Here is a 16,551-nt window from a genome sequence, read left to right as displayed (position 1 = left end):
CTTTTAGGCTCCATGGGACTACAACTCCCATGGGGCATAGCGAGACAGGCACCAGGTGCCTGATAGGAGCCAATAGGGCTATAGGACTGCCCTGGAGGGAGATAGATACATTTGGCGGGCTGGAGCTGCGTGTCAGTCAGGAAGAAGCAGAGCAAGGAGGCAGACAAAGGAAGGAGGTAGGGTGCAGGAGCCGGGGACTCCTTGCACTAGGCCAGCGGCCCTAAGGCCCTAGTTAACCCTGTATTACCCCAGGTTAGTGAGTGTTGCCAGGGATAGTCTCAGAGAGGGACCCTGTCACTCATGGTAGTCAGAGCTGGGGAATAGCCAGGGATAAAGGGGGCTGAGGTTAGTCTGCAGAGCGTTGCGGCAGGCGTTTAGGTGAATTAGTGGCACGAGACAGCTGGGGGGTTCATAGCGGTAACCAGTCCGGGGAGCCATAGCCCAGGGTCCGTGTTGCGAGTGGCGAGGCGCTGGGGGGGTTCATAGCGGTAACCAATCCGGGGAGCCATTGCCCAGGGCGGCATTGCGCGTAGTACGAGGCAACTGGGGGGGTTCATAGCGGTAACCAATCCGGGGAGCCATGGCCCAGGGCCCGTATTATGAGTAGGGTGGGTACAAGACCTACCAATATAGGATAGGCAACCCCGAATGCCCTAGGAGTTGACCCTTAAGCCACTTAAGGATGCTGTGCTATAGGGACGGCCTATAGTGCAGGGTGTGTCACATTGCTGTATCGTTAGAGAGGGACTCAGCGGATGCTGTGGTTCCAGTGACGGAGTTCGGACCCACGTTGGGGTCCACGGAGAATATCACCTGGAAAGGATCAGACGGAGGCATCGCGCGTCTGACCCTTTTAGAAGAGTGTTGCGGGCCCGAGCATCGGAGTGCTCGGAAGGTATTTCTACACATGTGCACCAACAGGCCTAATAGATAACTTAGTGACTGCGCAGTCACCCACGATCTCCGTAGGAGTACGGGACATGTGGGTGGGGGTTACAGGACACTGGGTGGGAACACCAGACATTGGGCAGAAGGTGCTCCAGTATTGCATAAGGTTATGATGTTATGTAATGTGTTATATGTTCATAAGTAAAGTCCTTAGTTATTATATAATCACTGTGTGTGAGGTTTCTGATTGGGTTCCTATGTAGGGTCATTCTACACTTCCATAGAATCCTACATAGGTGGAGGCGCTGAAAGAAGATCCGTTCCAGAGGATTCACCCCAGGCTCTCATTAGCGGAGGCTCAGACCTCCTGTGAGTCTGCAGGTATACGCACCACACCGGTAACACCGCATGTTCTACTCACCCACACTATATATGAGATTGGGTGGGGTGGAATACCCGTTACATTTGTATGACACGTTGTGTGTTTGTGTCACTATGTTTGTGTCATTGTGTGTGTGCAGCTACCCATTAAAACACAGGGGGTAACTAATCGTTACAGGGCGTTATAATTGCCAGCACAGCCCAGCAGTCAGATCTGTAGGAACCTCAGCAATGTTTTAGGGGTTCTTGTTCTTTAATTAGAAGATAGTTGAGCAGGTTGGAGATGGGGGTTATACTCAGTATGGCTTTACATTGCTGCATGTTCAGTTTCAGATGAGCAGCCCAGATAAGGAGCCCATCAGACTAGGGATTAAAGTGAGCGAGTGCTTGGAAAGTTAGCAGGTGTGTAACTCACTGCTCTGTGTCACTAATTAGAAACCTTATTACAGAACCCACAATAATTTGTATAAACTAATATAAAAGACAGAAATCCCGCCCCCAAATGCCTGATAATACAGAATATAGTGTAATAGTCGCACATTACACACAATCACAAAATACACACACAGCACGCGACTGCCAGAGGGTTTAACACTGAAACATCACACAATACATCCTGTTCTGTATCACTTTACCTGGGGGGGTAATAGATGGATAGAGGGGTCTCTCTGATTGCCCCCGGGCAGTGTGAGCCCGGGACCGTGAGGCTGGAGACCCCCAGTGCTGGGAGGTCAGAGGATGGTGCACTAAGGGGCTGTTTATCAGGGGAACCTGCATATTAAGGGTTATATGCAGTGGTCGACAAATCACCAAACAATCTACTCGCCACCTAGTACCACACGTGTGCTGCTTGGGCCAATAGGAGCTCGCCACGATGTTAAATCCACTCGCCCGGGGCGAGCAAATGTATAGGTTTGTCGAACACTGGTTATATGTACAAACCCTGCACACAGGACGTGCTCTGGGCAGCCACTGATTCCTGTGCTAAAGGATCTGTCCTCTGACACAATTACTGCTTTGTCTTTCTTATCTTTTTATCCCAACAATATTCTCACAGGAAATGTTTTGCTGGCAAAACTGCTGCAAATTCCCCGATCTCTGCAACGCCCGGTAACTTTTAGAGCGTCAGCGACAGGACAAGAGAAGGAGAAAGGGCTGACACAAGTGTAATAATCTGACATATTTCTCACCCTTGGGGTATAGAGTATTATTTAGCATTTCTCTACATGGACTAATAAACACTAATTTATAACTGTAAACACGGGAATTCGCATATTTCAATCTTATAACCTTGTGAGGTGTCTAATAGGCAGTAATGTATCAGGCTGTTTTATTTCCTGTTATTGTGCATGTGTGCGTGTGTATACTGTATATTCTTTGTAACATTCATTTTCTCTGACCAAGCACTGTACCACTTTTCATATATATAAAAATATATATATATATACATATAAATGTAAAATGTAATAAGTCCGGTTTTGGGTTCGGATCGGACCTGGTACCTGTGTGATGAGATAACCGCATTTTCAGACACATTTTGCTACATTTTTTTTTTTCAACTTAATTTTTTTTATTGGTTTACAAACATATACTTTCCAAAATAGTCTACATTTCCGAACCAACGCCGATTTTTCGTGACGAGCATCCCAATTTACAGGAAACAAATACAGGACATACTAGGTGAACAAAAACGACGAACAAAAGGGGAGGGGAAAAGGGAAGGTAGGAGGGGGAGGGGGGGAGGGGAAAAGGGAAGGTAGGAGGGGGAGGGGGGGGAGGGGAAAAGGGAAGGTAGGAGAGGGAAGGTAGGAGGGGGAGGGGGGGAGGGGGTGCCTCTGCTGCAACTCCGCCGGATATTCTGTGTTTACTCACTCGCCGGGTCTGTCGTTGGGTTTTTGTGTTGATTACATCTGTTTCCAGTAAACAGAGGACCCAGGACCCTGAGAGTAAGACCGTACATTATTCTTGGTGCTGGCAGCGTATTGGGACTCAGTGTGACTGGGGGGGGGGGGAGATAGTGCTCATTGTGAGGGCCTTGTGGGGAGTTAGTTACTCAGCTGGAAAGCTGGACGTTTTAACCCATGTCATATACAAAGTCACGCGCTCACAGGTGTGGCGTTCCTGACATTAATAAAACGCTTGTGATATCCTTTATTTATATGCAGGAGGCAGCCATCTTTAATCTGGGCCCTGGAGGTATCTGCAGATTGGGGAAAATGACACAATCCTCTCCCAGATTATTTCCCTGATTTGTTCAGTCTTTATACCAGATGTTTCCCATATTCTCCCTCCACCCAAAGCCGTGAAAGTGTCAGCCATCAGTCACGTAATATATAGTATTTACCTATGGTCTTGTTATAGCCACAAGGCGGGACTCAGAACCTCACGCGCAGGCGGTGGATGAGGCCGGTGAGATATCACTGTTTGCAGCCGCTAAGGGAGAGAAAATTACGTTGCTGTGTTTAATATCAAACCAATAGCACCCCCTTACACACAGCTTTACACAGCTCTACACACCACACACACCACCCTCACACACACTACTACACCATGACATGTATACACAGCACAGGTACACTACACTCTCCCATAGGAGCATACAGGTGAGAGATAAATGTGTTACTTACGGTTGTAGCCAGCCCCAGGCGTCTGGTTTCCTAAAAATAACAGAAGATACAGAATTAGGTGAGTAATATAATGACACGCTGGATAATTCTGTCCCACTAATTCCATGCAGCAGAGATCAGTGTGTGCGCCTGTGACAGAGCTGCCTGTGGGTCAGAGACACACACACACACGCACGCAGTACTTATGTTTAAACAAGCCCACAGGGGTTTATATAGAACACAGGCAAACATATGGTGGCAGAAGTGGGATGCAGCGCCTCCGGAGGTCAGCACGTGAATTACATGCAGGGGTCACCCGAATAAAGAGCCAGAAATCCAGGCTGAAAGACAAGGATCACTGCAGTGGATAAAGCTACAGATGGTGACCCATGAGAGGTACTCATTCTGGGAGGAAAGAGACGGCTACAGACGAGTGGCTTCTGCCCTGTCACGTATAACTACCAGCGGTTACTGTAGCACATGCAGAAAAGTGTTAAAAGGTTGAACGTACACGAAGCTATCAAGTTTATGGCGCCTCCCGTGGTCAGTGTAAAGAATACGCCTGAAAAGACCAGAATGGAGATGCAAACTTGTTTAAAGGGGCGGGTTGAAGACCCTGCTGCCACAGCAACCCGGTCCCAGAATGCAGGACCCCATAAGCGTGCCATCGGTGATCAGCGAATTTGAGACACGCAGGCTAAAACAAGACCAGATGACGACCCGAAGACTTGTTTTGTTGGGCGTGTAATGAGCCTGGATCAAAAAGAAGGAAGTAATTGCGTGTCAGTATTCCTGCCCCAGCAAGAGTGGAGGGTCACAGGAGGAGTGACTGTAACCGGCTCCACGTCTGCAGGCACCCAGGCGTCTTGTTTAAAGAGGGATTTGCCTGGGAACAGCGGGGACCTAAACACCCTGTACCACAGAGAAGCCAGCAAATAAACTTCCTGGGAGCAGCAGGACTGTAACGCCTGCCTCTGCCGTTTCACTGGAGAAACCGGAGACACCGGACCAGCACAGCCAGATAATGACTTTGTATATTGTTCCCAGGTATTGTTTTAAATGTTTGAGACTGGTAACTGGCCTAGCTAGCCAGCCAGGTAGCTAGGGCCCGTTCTGTCTAGTAAGTCTCCAAAAGTGGGGAAGGCTTTCTTTTTATGCTTTGTGTTTTGGCTTAAAGGGACAGGGTACCTAATATTTTATGTTGGCGTGTGTTCTGAATAACTCCCAGAGGGATTGGTTAAACACCAGTACTGCGTGTATAGGTTTATCTGACTTCACATACATTCGGTCACAGCGCTGTATAACACAAACTCCCTGTGTTTATGTGTAGTATAACAGAAGCTCCCCGTTTGTGTGTAGGTATATAACACAACCTGTGTATGTATATATATAGAATACAAACTCCCTGTGTGTATAACACAACCTCATTGTTTGTGCAATTGCATACCCGTTAATTTTTTTACTGACCTGAACGCTTCTTGTACACATAGAATCCAACCCCAGCAGCGATAATCCCCAGGACCACAACAACAGCAATAATAATGTACGGAGTGCAGGAGTCGTTCTTGGGTTCTGTATATAAGAAATACAATATAAGAGGTGAGGGCGTGTAAGGCCTGGGACATAGTAAGCACTTAGGTGCTGCCGCTTGCTCTACCAGGAGCTTTTTGCTATCCTGGCAGAGGAGAAAGCAAGCGCGCTTGGGAGGCGGGTATCACTGTGTGTGTCACTTGGTAGCTGTCAGTGTGTGTTTGTGTGTCACTGGGGAACCTGTGTGTGTGTGTATATTATATAATATTTTAAAAATGAAAAAAAAGACATGAGAATAAATTATTTATTAACATTGTGCAACTTTGATAAATATATTCACGCACGCGCACGCACGCACACACACACAGACACATGCACACACACACACACACACACACACACACCTCTGTGCTGCCTCTGTCTTGTCTGTTAGTTACAAGGCCGGACCGGCTGCAGTCCTATTGGATGGGAGCGGTCACGTGACCGCTCCTCCGCTTCCCCGAGCGGCAAATTTCAAACTTGCCTGTCTCGGGGAAGTTTCTCAGCCTCTGCACGCATCAGCAAGCATGCGGAGAGAGAAACTATAGCCGCGCTGATTACAGATGCACGGGCTGGGTGCATCTGTTCAGCGCGGCTCAGCGACGCTGAGTTCACTATGTCCTGGGCCTTAGAGGAAGGGGCGTGTAAGTACTCACACGGATACTCACTAAGTAAAAGTAAATATATCTATTAGATGTTATAAAAGTATAATATAAATATATATATATAAATATATATATATATATACACACACACACACATACATACATACCTCTTAGATTGTAAGCTCTTCGGGGCAGGGATTTCCTTTCCCATTGTCTGATTTGTATTTTTAAAATTCCTTGTACTGTATTCTTTGTGAACCGCGGAATAAACTTTTGGTGCTATATAAATAAAGACACACACCCCAATTATCTCTTGGCCTTTCTTCACGTTTCTCAGCTGGCCTGTTTGGGAGACGATATTCTGATGTGTGCGTGTTATTTACACGGATGTGTTCCCTAGGAAATATATTTATGTTTATATCATGCTGAATAATAATGTGCGTATCTGGGAGGAATAAGAGGATATGGAAATACAATCACAGATGGAGGAGGATAAGCGAGAGAAGAGTCAGTAACCTCACGCAGTCTCTACATGTAATAATCAGCACGCAGGGTCACGGCTCGGTGGGGGTTCCACCCCAGTAAGTGACCATAATGGGTTCTCTGGGTGGTGGAACGGTCATGCCAGCCAGCTCAAGGGTGCTGGAAAACACCAAGAACTCGGGCGTCGGTGTATGTGGTTGGGCCCGTGGTGAAGATTCCCAGTGCAGGCCGGTGGCGCCAGTATATGTGGCCGGGCTATACCAAGTCTTAGGAAGCTCTGCGCCAATTTATGCGGTTAGGCGCAGGCTAAGACCTCCCAATTCTTGTCACAGAGCGTTACATGCGCCTCTGGCAGCGAAAACATACGTTCTTTTATTTCCTTAGCAGCGGTATGTGAGAGGGGTACGGTAACACACACACAGTGACACACACACAGTGACACACACACAGTGACACACACACAGCGACACACACACAGCGACACACACACACTTGATATAATGTTACAGGACTTTATATTTGAGGCGGCAGAGGGAGATCCGGCTCTATATAAATCAGCAGTTGAGTTTTTATTCACTGAAAGAAGACTTTAATCTCCATTTAATCCCGTCAGTGACCCTGCTTTACAACCCTGACATTACCCCCCCCCCCCGCCCACGTGACACTCACCCCACAGTACAAGGAGCGGCTCCACCAGGCTGCTGTGATCCACGTGACAGGAGTAACTGTCCCCTTCCTTGGGTGCCACCTCCACGGTGACACGGATCTGGTAGGTGCCGTCAGGGTGGGGGAGGATTTGTTTGGCCTCATGTGAGATAACATCGTCTTTCCCGTTCTTCACCCACTTCACATCCACGGCTCGGGGGTAGAACCCGTAAACCTTACAGTGAAGCTTTGTGGCCTCGTCTGACTGCCGGCTTGTAACCCTCACCTCCGGGCGCACTGATAGAGGAGAAACACAATATCTACTGTGTACACTGACACACTGTATACACTGTATACACACTGAAACACACCACACAAACCTTCACCTCCGGGCACACTGAAAGTGGGAGAAACACAATATCTACTGTATAGGCACTGATACACACACCGTTTAGGAGTACAGTAGAGAAAGGCATAATTTTTTAAATAAAAAAACACTAACAAAAATGACAAATGAGTTTATTGTACTTAGGTTATTCCTTAAGTTTAATATTTATTAATTACACAGTGATAGTATATTAGGCTAGGGATGTAATAAAGTATCATAATTATAGGTTTCCATTCAATACATAAAACGCAACCTCACAGCCTCAACCCGCAATCACCAGGAGACAGAGTAACAAACTCAGGTGGTTGCCTAGAGATGGGGCACCATAGCAACTAGAAACTAAAGGGGCCGTCCCTCCACCGAGCACGCTATCCCAGAAGAAAGAACCAGGTGGCGAAACGCACATCGGGGCGTCACTATACATCTGACGTCTGTATCACTAGGTCTGTCTGTAGGGGCAAAGCTAATGGCGAAGCTGCAGGATACTAAGTCCCAATGAGAAGATCTCACACCGCTGCTATATTCACATATTTCTATTACAAACTAGGAAAAAAGAAAAATGTGTGGTGCTCTAAAAATGAAGGCCAATAGCTTATATAGTGAAGATAGTGAATATAACTTAAACAACTTAAAAGTGATAACAAAATATAAAATAAAATTAATCAAAGATCATACTAAGAATATAATGAAATAAAATAATAAAATAATAAATGTGATACTAAAATAATAATGATAAGTGCTGATCTAATAAGCCAGCTCAAACCCTCTGGTGGGACCAATTTCACGGGTTCCAAGAAGTATGATAGAGTTCAATCTACAATCCAGGAGGAGCATATAAGGGATAAAGAGAAAGAGAAAATACTCAAATTAAGTGCAGATGTATGGGCAATGAAATCTGGCATATGATGTAGTCTTAGCTCATATGTTCAGCCTACTCACAAGATTTAGATGAATAAAGTGCAATTTGCAGTTAGGGCTGCTACCCGTGTGGAATGAATGTAGTCAGGATCTCCCTCAAAGGCACACTCAGAGGTATGATGGTATATAGGAGAGATGAGAGAACACTACATACACTGGCGACACACTTTATTCGAGCTCGGCTAGTCCCACGAATTCGGGTATACCCGGGTGTATTGAGGTTTGTGACTGTTTTCTGCCCGAGTGCATTGGGTTATTTTCCAGGCAGGGATTGAAGCATTTTATTCCCGCTGGCTGCAATACTGCACAGTATATATATATACTGCATTACAATTCATGAATTTATGCCATCTGGTAGACACGCGAAGCATTGCAGCCTATTAAATCCTAATCATTATCATTTAACAGATCAGCCGCCCGTCAGCCAGGCATGAACCCAGGCTGGGAAGGCAAACGCAACGGGGCTTGTCAGAGGTGAGGAGCGGCGCATTCCAGGTATCTGCCAGGTACATACTGGGTATTTGCTCGAATAAAGTGTGTCGGTGCAGTAGCGCGATCAGGCTGATAAACAGAATCTTTATGTAAAAAAGTATAAAAGTGCGCACTTACAACGTGCAAGATAAAAACAGGCATTTATCACATAATTTGTGAAAAGTGAAGGGTCACCGCACTGCTCACCGCCTCCCCTGGATCCTCCAAGCCTCCCTCACTTGCAGTCTGTTGTTGGAGCTTGTCCCGTTGTGCCCATCAGAGCGTGTGACGTCATCGCTGCTCGGCTGGTGAACTACGGATCGCCTTCAGGACCAAAAAAGGTACCACTCTACGCGTTTCTCCCAGTCTGGGTAGACTGTGTCCGCCTTCGTCAGGAGTGTGTCGTTATTCATCTAAATCTTGTGAGTAGGCTGAACATACGAGCCAAGACTACATCATATGCCAGATTTCATTGCCCATACATATGCACTTAATTTGTGTATTTTCTCTTTCTCTTTATCCCTTACTAGCTGAGAGCCCCGGCGTTGCCCGGGATGTTTGTGGTGTGGGTGTGGCATTTGGGTGGGGAGTGGTCCACGCGGCCCATGTGCGGTGGTAGTGCTGCTGTGGCTGTACTGATGGTGATTGTATCGGTGTGCTGATTTGGGAGGGTTTGGTGCTGATGTGGGGGTGCGGATGTGGGTGTGCCGATGGGGGAGGTGCAAAGGTGGCGATGTGTGGGTGCTGATGGTGTTGATGGGGGCTGGGAATGGTGGGGAGCCGAGAATGCCAGTGTGCTGGGGGGGCATGGGATACCGGTGTGCTGATGTGGTGGTGCTGGGGTGTGTGTGTGTATACATGTTTGTGTGTATACATTGTATGTGTGTGTGTGTATACATTGTATGTGTGTGTGTGTATACATGTGTGTGTGTGTGTATGTGTACGTGTGTGTGTATGTGTATACACGTGTGTGTGTATACACGTGTGTGTGTATACACGTGTGTGTGTATACACGTGTGTGTGTATACACGTATGTGTGTGTATACACATGTGTGTGTATACACATGTGTGTGTATACACGTGTGTATACACGTGTGTGTGTGTATACACGTGTGTGTGTGTGTATACATTGTGTGTATGTATATATTGTGTGTGTGTATACGTGTGTGTGTGTGTATACACATGTGTGTATACACGTGTATACATGTTTGTGTGTGTGTATACATGTTTGTGTGTATACATTGTATGTGTGTGTGTGTGTGTGTGTGTGTGTACATTTGTGTGTGTGTACACATGTTTGTGTGTATACACATGTGTGTGTATACACATGTGTGTGTATACGTGTGTGTGTGTGTATACATGTGTGTGTGTATACACGTGTATGTGTGTATACACATGTGTGTGTATACACATGTGTGTGTGTGTGTGTATACATGTGTGTGTATACATGTGTGTGTATACATGTGTGTGTGTGTATACATGTGTGTGTATATACATGTGTGTGTGTATATACATGTGTGTGTATATACATGTGTGTGTATACACATGTGTGTATACACATGTGTGTGTACACATGTGTGTGTGTGTACACATGTGTGTGTGTACACATGTGTGTGTATACACATGTGTGTGTATACACATGTGTGTGTGTGTATACATGTGTGTGTGTGTATACATGTGTGTGTGTGTATACGTGTGTGTGTGTATACATGTGTGTGTGTGTATACATGTGTGTGTGTATACATGTGTGTGTATACGTGTGTGTGTGTATACATTATGTGTATGTATACCTGTGTGTATACGTGTGTGAGTGTATACGTGTGTGTGTGTACATGTGTGTGTGTGTATGTCTCCGTGTGTGTGTGTGTGTCTCCATGTGTGTGTGTATGTCTCCATGTGTGTGTGTGTGTCTCCATGTGTGTGTGTACGTGTACATGTGTGTGAGTATACGTGTACATGTGTGTGTGTGTACGTGTCTACGTGTACATGTGTGTGTGTGTGTGTGTGTACGTGTACATGTGTGTGTGTGTGTGTCTACGTGTACATGTGTGTGTGTCTACGTGTACGTGGTGTGTGTGTCTACGTGCGTGTGTGTACGTGTGTGTGTGTGTGTGTGTACGTGTGTGTGTGTCTACGTGTGTGTGTTTGTGTATACGTGTGTGTGTTTGTGTCTACGTGTGTGTGTTTGTGTCTACGTGTGTGTGTGTGTGTGTGTATACGTGTGTGTGTATACACGTGTGTGTGTGTGTGTACACGTGTGTGTGTGTACACGTGTGTGTGTGTACACGTGTGTGTGTGTACACGTGTGTGTGTGTACACATGTGTGTGTATACACATGTGTGTGTGTATACATGTGTGTGTGTGTGTGTGTATACATGTGTGTGTGTGTATACATGTGTGTGTGTGTATACATGTGTGGGGGGGGGGTGGGGGGGAGGTGGTGGGAAGGGGGGGGGAAGGGGAGGTGGGGGGGAGGTGGTGGGAAGGGGGGGGGTGGGGGGGAGGTGGTGGGAAGTGGGGGGGAGGTGGTGGGAAGGGGGGGGAGGTGGGAAGGGGGGTGGAGGTGGTGGGAGGTTGTAAGGGGGGAGTGAAGGGGGGGTGAAGGTGGGGGTGGAGGGGAGGTGAAGGGGAGGTGAAGGGGGGGGTGGAGGGGAGGTGAAGGGTGGGGGTGGAGGGGAGGTGAAGGGGGGGGTGGAGGGGAGGTGAAGGGTGGGGGTGGAGGGGAGGTGAAGGGGGGGGTGGAGGGGAGGTGAAGGGGGGGGGGTGGAGGGGAGGTGAAGGGGGGGGGTGGAGGGGAGGTGGAGGGGAGGTGAAGGGGGGGGTGGAGGGGAGGTGAAGGGGGGGGGTGGAGGGGAGGGTGGAGGGGAGGTGAAGGGGGGGGTGGAGGGGAGGTGAAGGGGGGGTGGAGGGGAGGTGAAGGGGGGGTGGGGGGGTGAAGGGGATGAAGGGGAGGTGGGGGGATGAAGGGGAGGTGGGGGGGGTGAAGGGGGGGTGGGGGGGTGAAGGGGATGAAGGGGAGGTGGGGGGGGTGAAGGGGAGGTGGGGGGGGGGTGAAGGGGAGGTGGGGGGGGTGAAGGGGAGGTGAAGGGGGGTGGAGGGAGGTGGAAGGGAAGGGAAGTGGAGTGAGGGGAGGTGAAGGGGGGGTGAGGGGAGGTGAAGGGGGGTGAGGGGAGGTGGAAGGGAAGGGAAGTGGAGTGAGGGGAGGTGAGGGGAGGTGAAGGGGGGTGAGGGGAGGTGAAGGGGGGTGAGGGGAGGTGAAGGGGGGTGAGGGAGGTGAAGGCCGCTCCCTCACCCGTCCGGCCGCTCACTCATACGTCCGGCAGCTCCCTCACCCGTCCGGCCGCTCCCACGTGGATCTGAGGCGGGAGGCAGCTTGTTGTGGCCGCTCCCCCGCTGTGTCCCGGGCGCTCGCTCGCTCGCTGACTGTAGCGGCGCCGGGGGGGGGGGGGGGTGGAGGGGAGGTGATTTGAAGGGGGGTGAGGGGTGGGTGAAGGGGGGTGAGGGGTGGGTGAAGGCCGCTCACTCACCCGTCCGGCCGCTCCCACGTGGAACTGAGGCGGGAGGCAGCTTGTTGTTGCCGCTCCCCCGCTGTGTCCCGGGCACTCGCTCCTCCGCTCACTGTAGCGGCGCGGGGGGGCGGGGGGGGTTGAAAGCGCGGGAGACACGGGGAGAGGAGGAGTTGCGCGCGGGTGTGGAGGCTGATTTCGGGGAGGAAGAGGCGGAGGCTCCGGCGGGTATGTGAGCCCCCCCCCCCGGGTTATACATGCTGCTAATGTACACCCCCCTACTGTGTGTGTGTGTGTCCCTGTGTGTGTGTGTGTGTCCCTGTGTGTGTCCCTGTGTGTGTCCCTGTGTGTGTCCCTGTGTGTGTGTGTGTCCCTGTGTGTTTGTGTCCCTGTGTGTTTGTGTCCCTGTGTGTCCTTTGGGCCGTCACTCCGCCTCAGGCCAATGAGAGGTGTGCGGGGGCGGCCCAATGGACCAATGAGATTTCCCCTAGGGACACCGGACATCCAGCAGGCAGGCAGGCTGGCATGCATGCATGCAGGCAGGCAAACATACAGTGCTTTCACTAATATAGTATAAGATAGATTTATATTCCCATTCTGAAAATGTCCACAAAGTGCATTGTTCATACAGATATTCACACAATGAATATAGTACCTAAATGTGTATTTGTATATAAACATATCTTATGGTGTGCCTATCTAGTATAATAGATAGTTACATAAGTAGATGAGGTTGAAAAAAGACGTAGGTCCATCAAGTTCAACCTATGCTAAATTTAGACAACAGATACTTTATCCTATATCTATACTTACTTATTGATCCAGAGGAAGGCAAACAAAAAAAACCATTAAGGGGAAAAATTAATTCCTTCCTGACTCCAAGAATTGGCAATCGGATTAATCCCTGGATCAACATCCTTCCCATGTATACTTATTTGTATATCCCTGTATACCTTTCCCATCTAAAAAGATGTCCAACCTTTTTTTTGAACAAATCTATTGTATCAGCCATCACAGTCTCCATGGGTAATGAATTCCACAATTTAACTACCCTTACTGTAAAGAACCCTTTCCTTTGTTGCTGGTGAAATTTCCTTTCCTCCAACCCTAAGGGATGGCCCCGAGTCCTTTGAACTGCCCGTGGGATGAATAGTTCATTTGAAAGCTCCTTGTATTGTCCCTGAATATATTTGTATATAGTTATCATATCCCCTCTTAGACGCCTCTTTTCTAATGTAAATAAATCTAATTTAGCTAGTCTCTCCTCATAAGTTAGAATGTCCATCCCCTTTATTAATTTGGTTGCTCTTCTCTGCACTCTGTCTAGTTCCATAATGTCTTTTCTTAGGATTGGTGCCAAAATTGTACTCCATATTCAAGGTGTGGTCTTACTAATGCTTTGTAAAGGGGCATAATTATGTTTACTTCCCTTCCATCCATTGCCCGTTTGATGGCAAGATAAGATCTTGTTTGCCTTTGCAGCTACTGCATGACATTGGTCACTATTGCTAAACTGCTGTCTACAAGCACTCTTAAATCCTTCTTCTTCAAGGATTCCCCCAATATATCTCCATTTAATTTGTAAGTCGCCTTTTTATTCTTGCATCCCAAATGCATAACCTTACATTTATCTGTATTAAACCTCATCTGCCATTTACCTGCCCACGTTTCCAGTCTCTCCAAGTACTTCTGATGAGAAATTACATCCTGCTCTGATTCTATTACCTTACACAATTTAGTATCATCAGCAAAGATGGAGACTTTGCTCTCGATCCCAACCTCAATGTCATTAATAAACAAGTTAAAAATCAGGGGTCCCAGTACCGATCCCTGAGGTACGCCACTCATGACTTTAGCCCAACCTGAAAAGGTTCCATTTATGACAACCCCCTGTTGTCTGTCCTTTAACCGGTTTTCAATCCAGGTGCATATATCATTACTGAATCCAATTTTCTTTATTTTGTACACCAACCTCGTGTGAAACCGTATCAAAAGCCTTTGCAAATTCTAAGAGACCACATCAACTGCATTACCCTGGTCTAAATTCCTACTTACCTCCTCAAAGAAACAAATAAGGTTAGTTTGGCAAGATCTATCCTTCATAAATCCATGCTGACTATTACTAATAATTTTGTTTTCCATTAGGTATTCCTGAATATTATCCCGTATTAAACCTTCAAGTAGTTTCCCTACTATTGAAGTCAGGCTTACAGGTCTGTAATTTCCCGGTTGTGATCTAGCTCCCTTTTAAAATATAGGCACCACATCTGCTTTACGCCAATCGTGTGATACTGAGCCTGTGGAAATGGAGTCCTTGAATATTAAATATAATGGTTTTGCTATTACTGAGCTTAACTCCTTGAGAACTCTTGGATGTATGCCATCGGGGCCAGGTGCCTTATTTACTTTAATTTTTTCAAGTCGCTTATGAACTTCTTCCTCAGTTAACCAATTGTTCATTAATATGGAGGTTGTGACTTCCTCCTGCGGGCACTACTATTGAACTTGATTCTTCCCTGGTAAACACAGAGGCAAAGAATTTGTTTAATACCTCAGCTTTTTCTTATCTCCAATGATCTGCCTACCCATCTCACACTGAAAGGGTCCTATATTTTCTTTTCTCATTTTTTGTTATTAAGGTACTTAAAGAACTTTTAGGGTTGACCTTACTTTCTATTGCAATCCTTTTTTCATTATCCATTTTTGCTAATTTGATTGCCCTTTTGCAATTTTTGTTACATTCCTTATAATTCTGATACGATGTCTCTGTCCCTTCTGACTTAAAGAATCTAAAGAATCTAAACGCCTTCCTCCTCTTGTCCATTTCCTCCCCTACCTGTTTATTTAGCCACATTAGTTTTGACTTATTTCTTTTATACTTATTACCCATGTAGATGTTTATAACATATCTATTTATACAAAACATTTATTTTTTATATATAACATGTTATATAATTACCCCCAGCAATTTCACTTCTCCAGTCATTTACAGTTTACATATACACACTTTTTTCTCAATCAATGGATGTTGACTTCTCATATATATATACAGTACACTTAGGATAGATTTTTCAATTCCGTTTTAGGTTAACAAGTGTTCATATATCGGTTATGTTGTCCATCTCATTGTTAGGTGCTTCTCTGTTATTATTATTTTCTTTCTTTTATTAGAGACATGCATTTATACTTTAGGTTGTTTCTTTTTAATTCATTAGTTTTTGTCATGTATGTTTTTCTACATCTTTTTCATTTCTTCATCTCCCTTTTTCTTCATTTAAAGTTGCACTGAGTACTCTCAGGTTTTTTCTTATGTGTTTTTTAATTGTTCATGTGTTTGATTAATAAAGTTGTCAGAATTTTGTACAACCCACGGCACGCGCTTACGTCATCACGCCTACGTCACTCCAATGGTTTCAGGAAGTGAGTGGGGAGTGGACGACGGCGCGGACCATGGGTACTTAAATAGATCGGTGAGTACTTTCTATAGTCACCTTGATAAAGAGTTTGCACTCGAACGCGTTGGTGGGGGTCTTCCACACCCCGTGATGTAGCTGTTTTTTGGATGATCCATTAAAGAATCGTCAATTTTTATGGATACACGCTCTCTTGGATTTTATTCATTCACTGTTGCTTTGGTATCAGTGCCTATTTTTTCCCTACCACTTTTTAAAAACTAGGAGTAATCTCTCTATCACTCTCACCTGTTACCCACTGCATCCCCTGCATTCCTAACACCCCCAACTCTCATCCCCCACCCCCAGCTCTCATCCCCACCACTTCCTCCCAACTCTCATCCCCGCCACTTCCTTCCAACTCTCATCCCACCACTCCCCCCCCCCCAACTCTCATCCCCGCCACTCCCTCCCCCAACTCTCATCCCTGCCACTCCCCCCCGCCCAACTCTCATCCCTGCCACTCCCCCCGCCCAACTCTCACCCCCCGCCACCCCCCCCCCCCCCAACTCTCACCCCTGCCACTCCCTCCCCAACTCCCCCCACCACCTCCATCCCCACAACTCCCCCCCACCACCTCTCATCCCCACAACTCCCCCCCCACCACCTCCCACCCCCACAACTCCCCCCCACCACCTC

General features: G+C 47.2%; 1 protein-coding gene across 1 annotated transcript in view; it reads right to left on the bottom strand.

Annotated features, from left to right (window-relative positions):
* Window positions 1-2,814: 2,814 nt before the first annotated feature.
* The window catches only part of LOC142476705 (class I histocompatibility antigen, F10 alpha chain-like), a 30,267-nt gene continuing 16,530 nt past the window's right edge, over window positions 2,815-16,551 (bottom strand). The window contains exons 5-9 of the mRNA XM_075581876.1: window positions 7,202-7,474; window positions 5,343-5,447; window positions 3,897-3,926; window positions 3,614-3,702; window positions 2,815-3,209 (exon numbers count right to left, since the gene is read on the bottom strand). Coding sequence (XP_075437991.1) covers window positions 3,653-3,702; window positions 3,897-3,926; window positions 5,343-5,447; window positions 7,202-7,474 — 458 coding nt within the window. The 3' untranslated portion in view covers window positions 2,815-3,209; window positions 3,614-3,652. The remainder of the gene's footprint in view (window positions 3,210-3,613; window positions 3,703-3,896; window positions 3,927-5,342; window positions 5,448-7,201; window positions 7,475-16,551) is intronic.

Source organism: Ascaphus truei, unplaced genomic scaffold (assembly GCF_040206685.1).
Source record: "Ascaphus truei isolate aAscTru1 unplaced genomic scaffold, aAscTru1.hap1 HAP1_SCAFFOLD_1646, whole genome shotgun sequence".
NCBI lineage: Eukaryota > Metazoa > Chordata > Amphibia > Anura > Ascaphidae > Ascaphus > Ascaphus truei.
The sequence above is the reverse complement of the archived record's forward strand: the minus strand, read 5'-3'. Positions and strand labels throughout refer to the sequence as shown.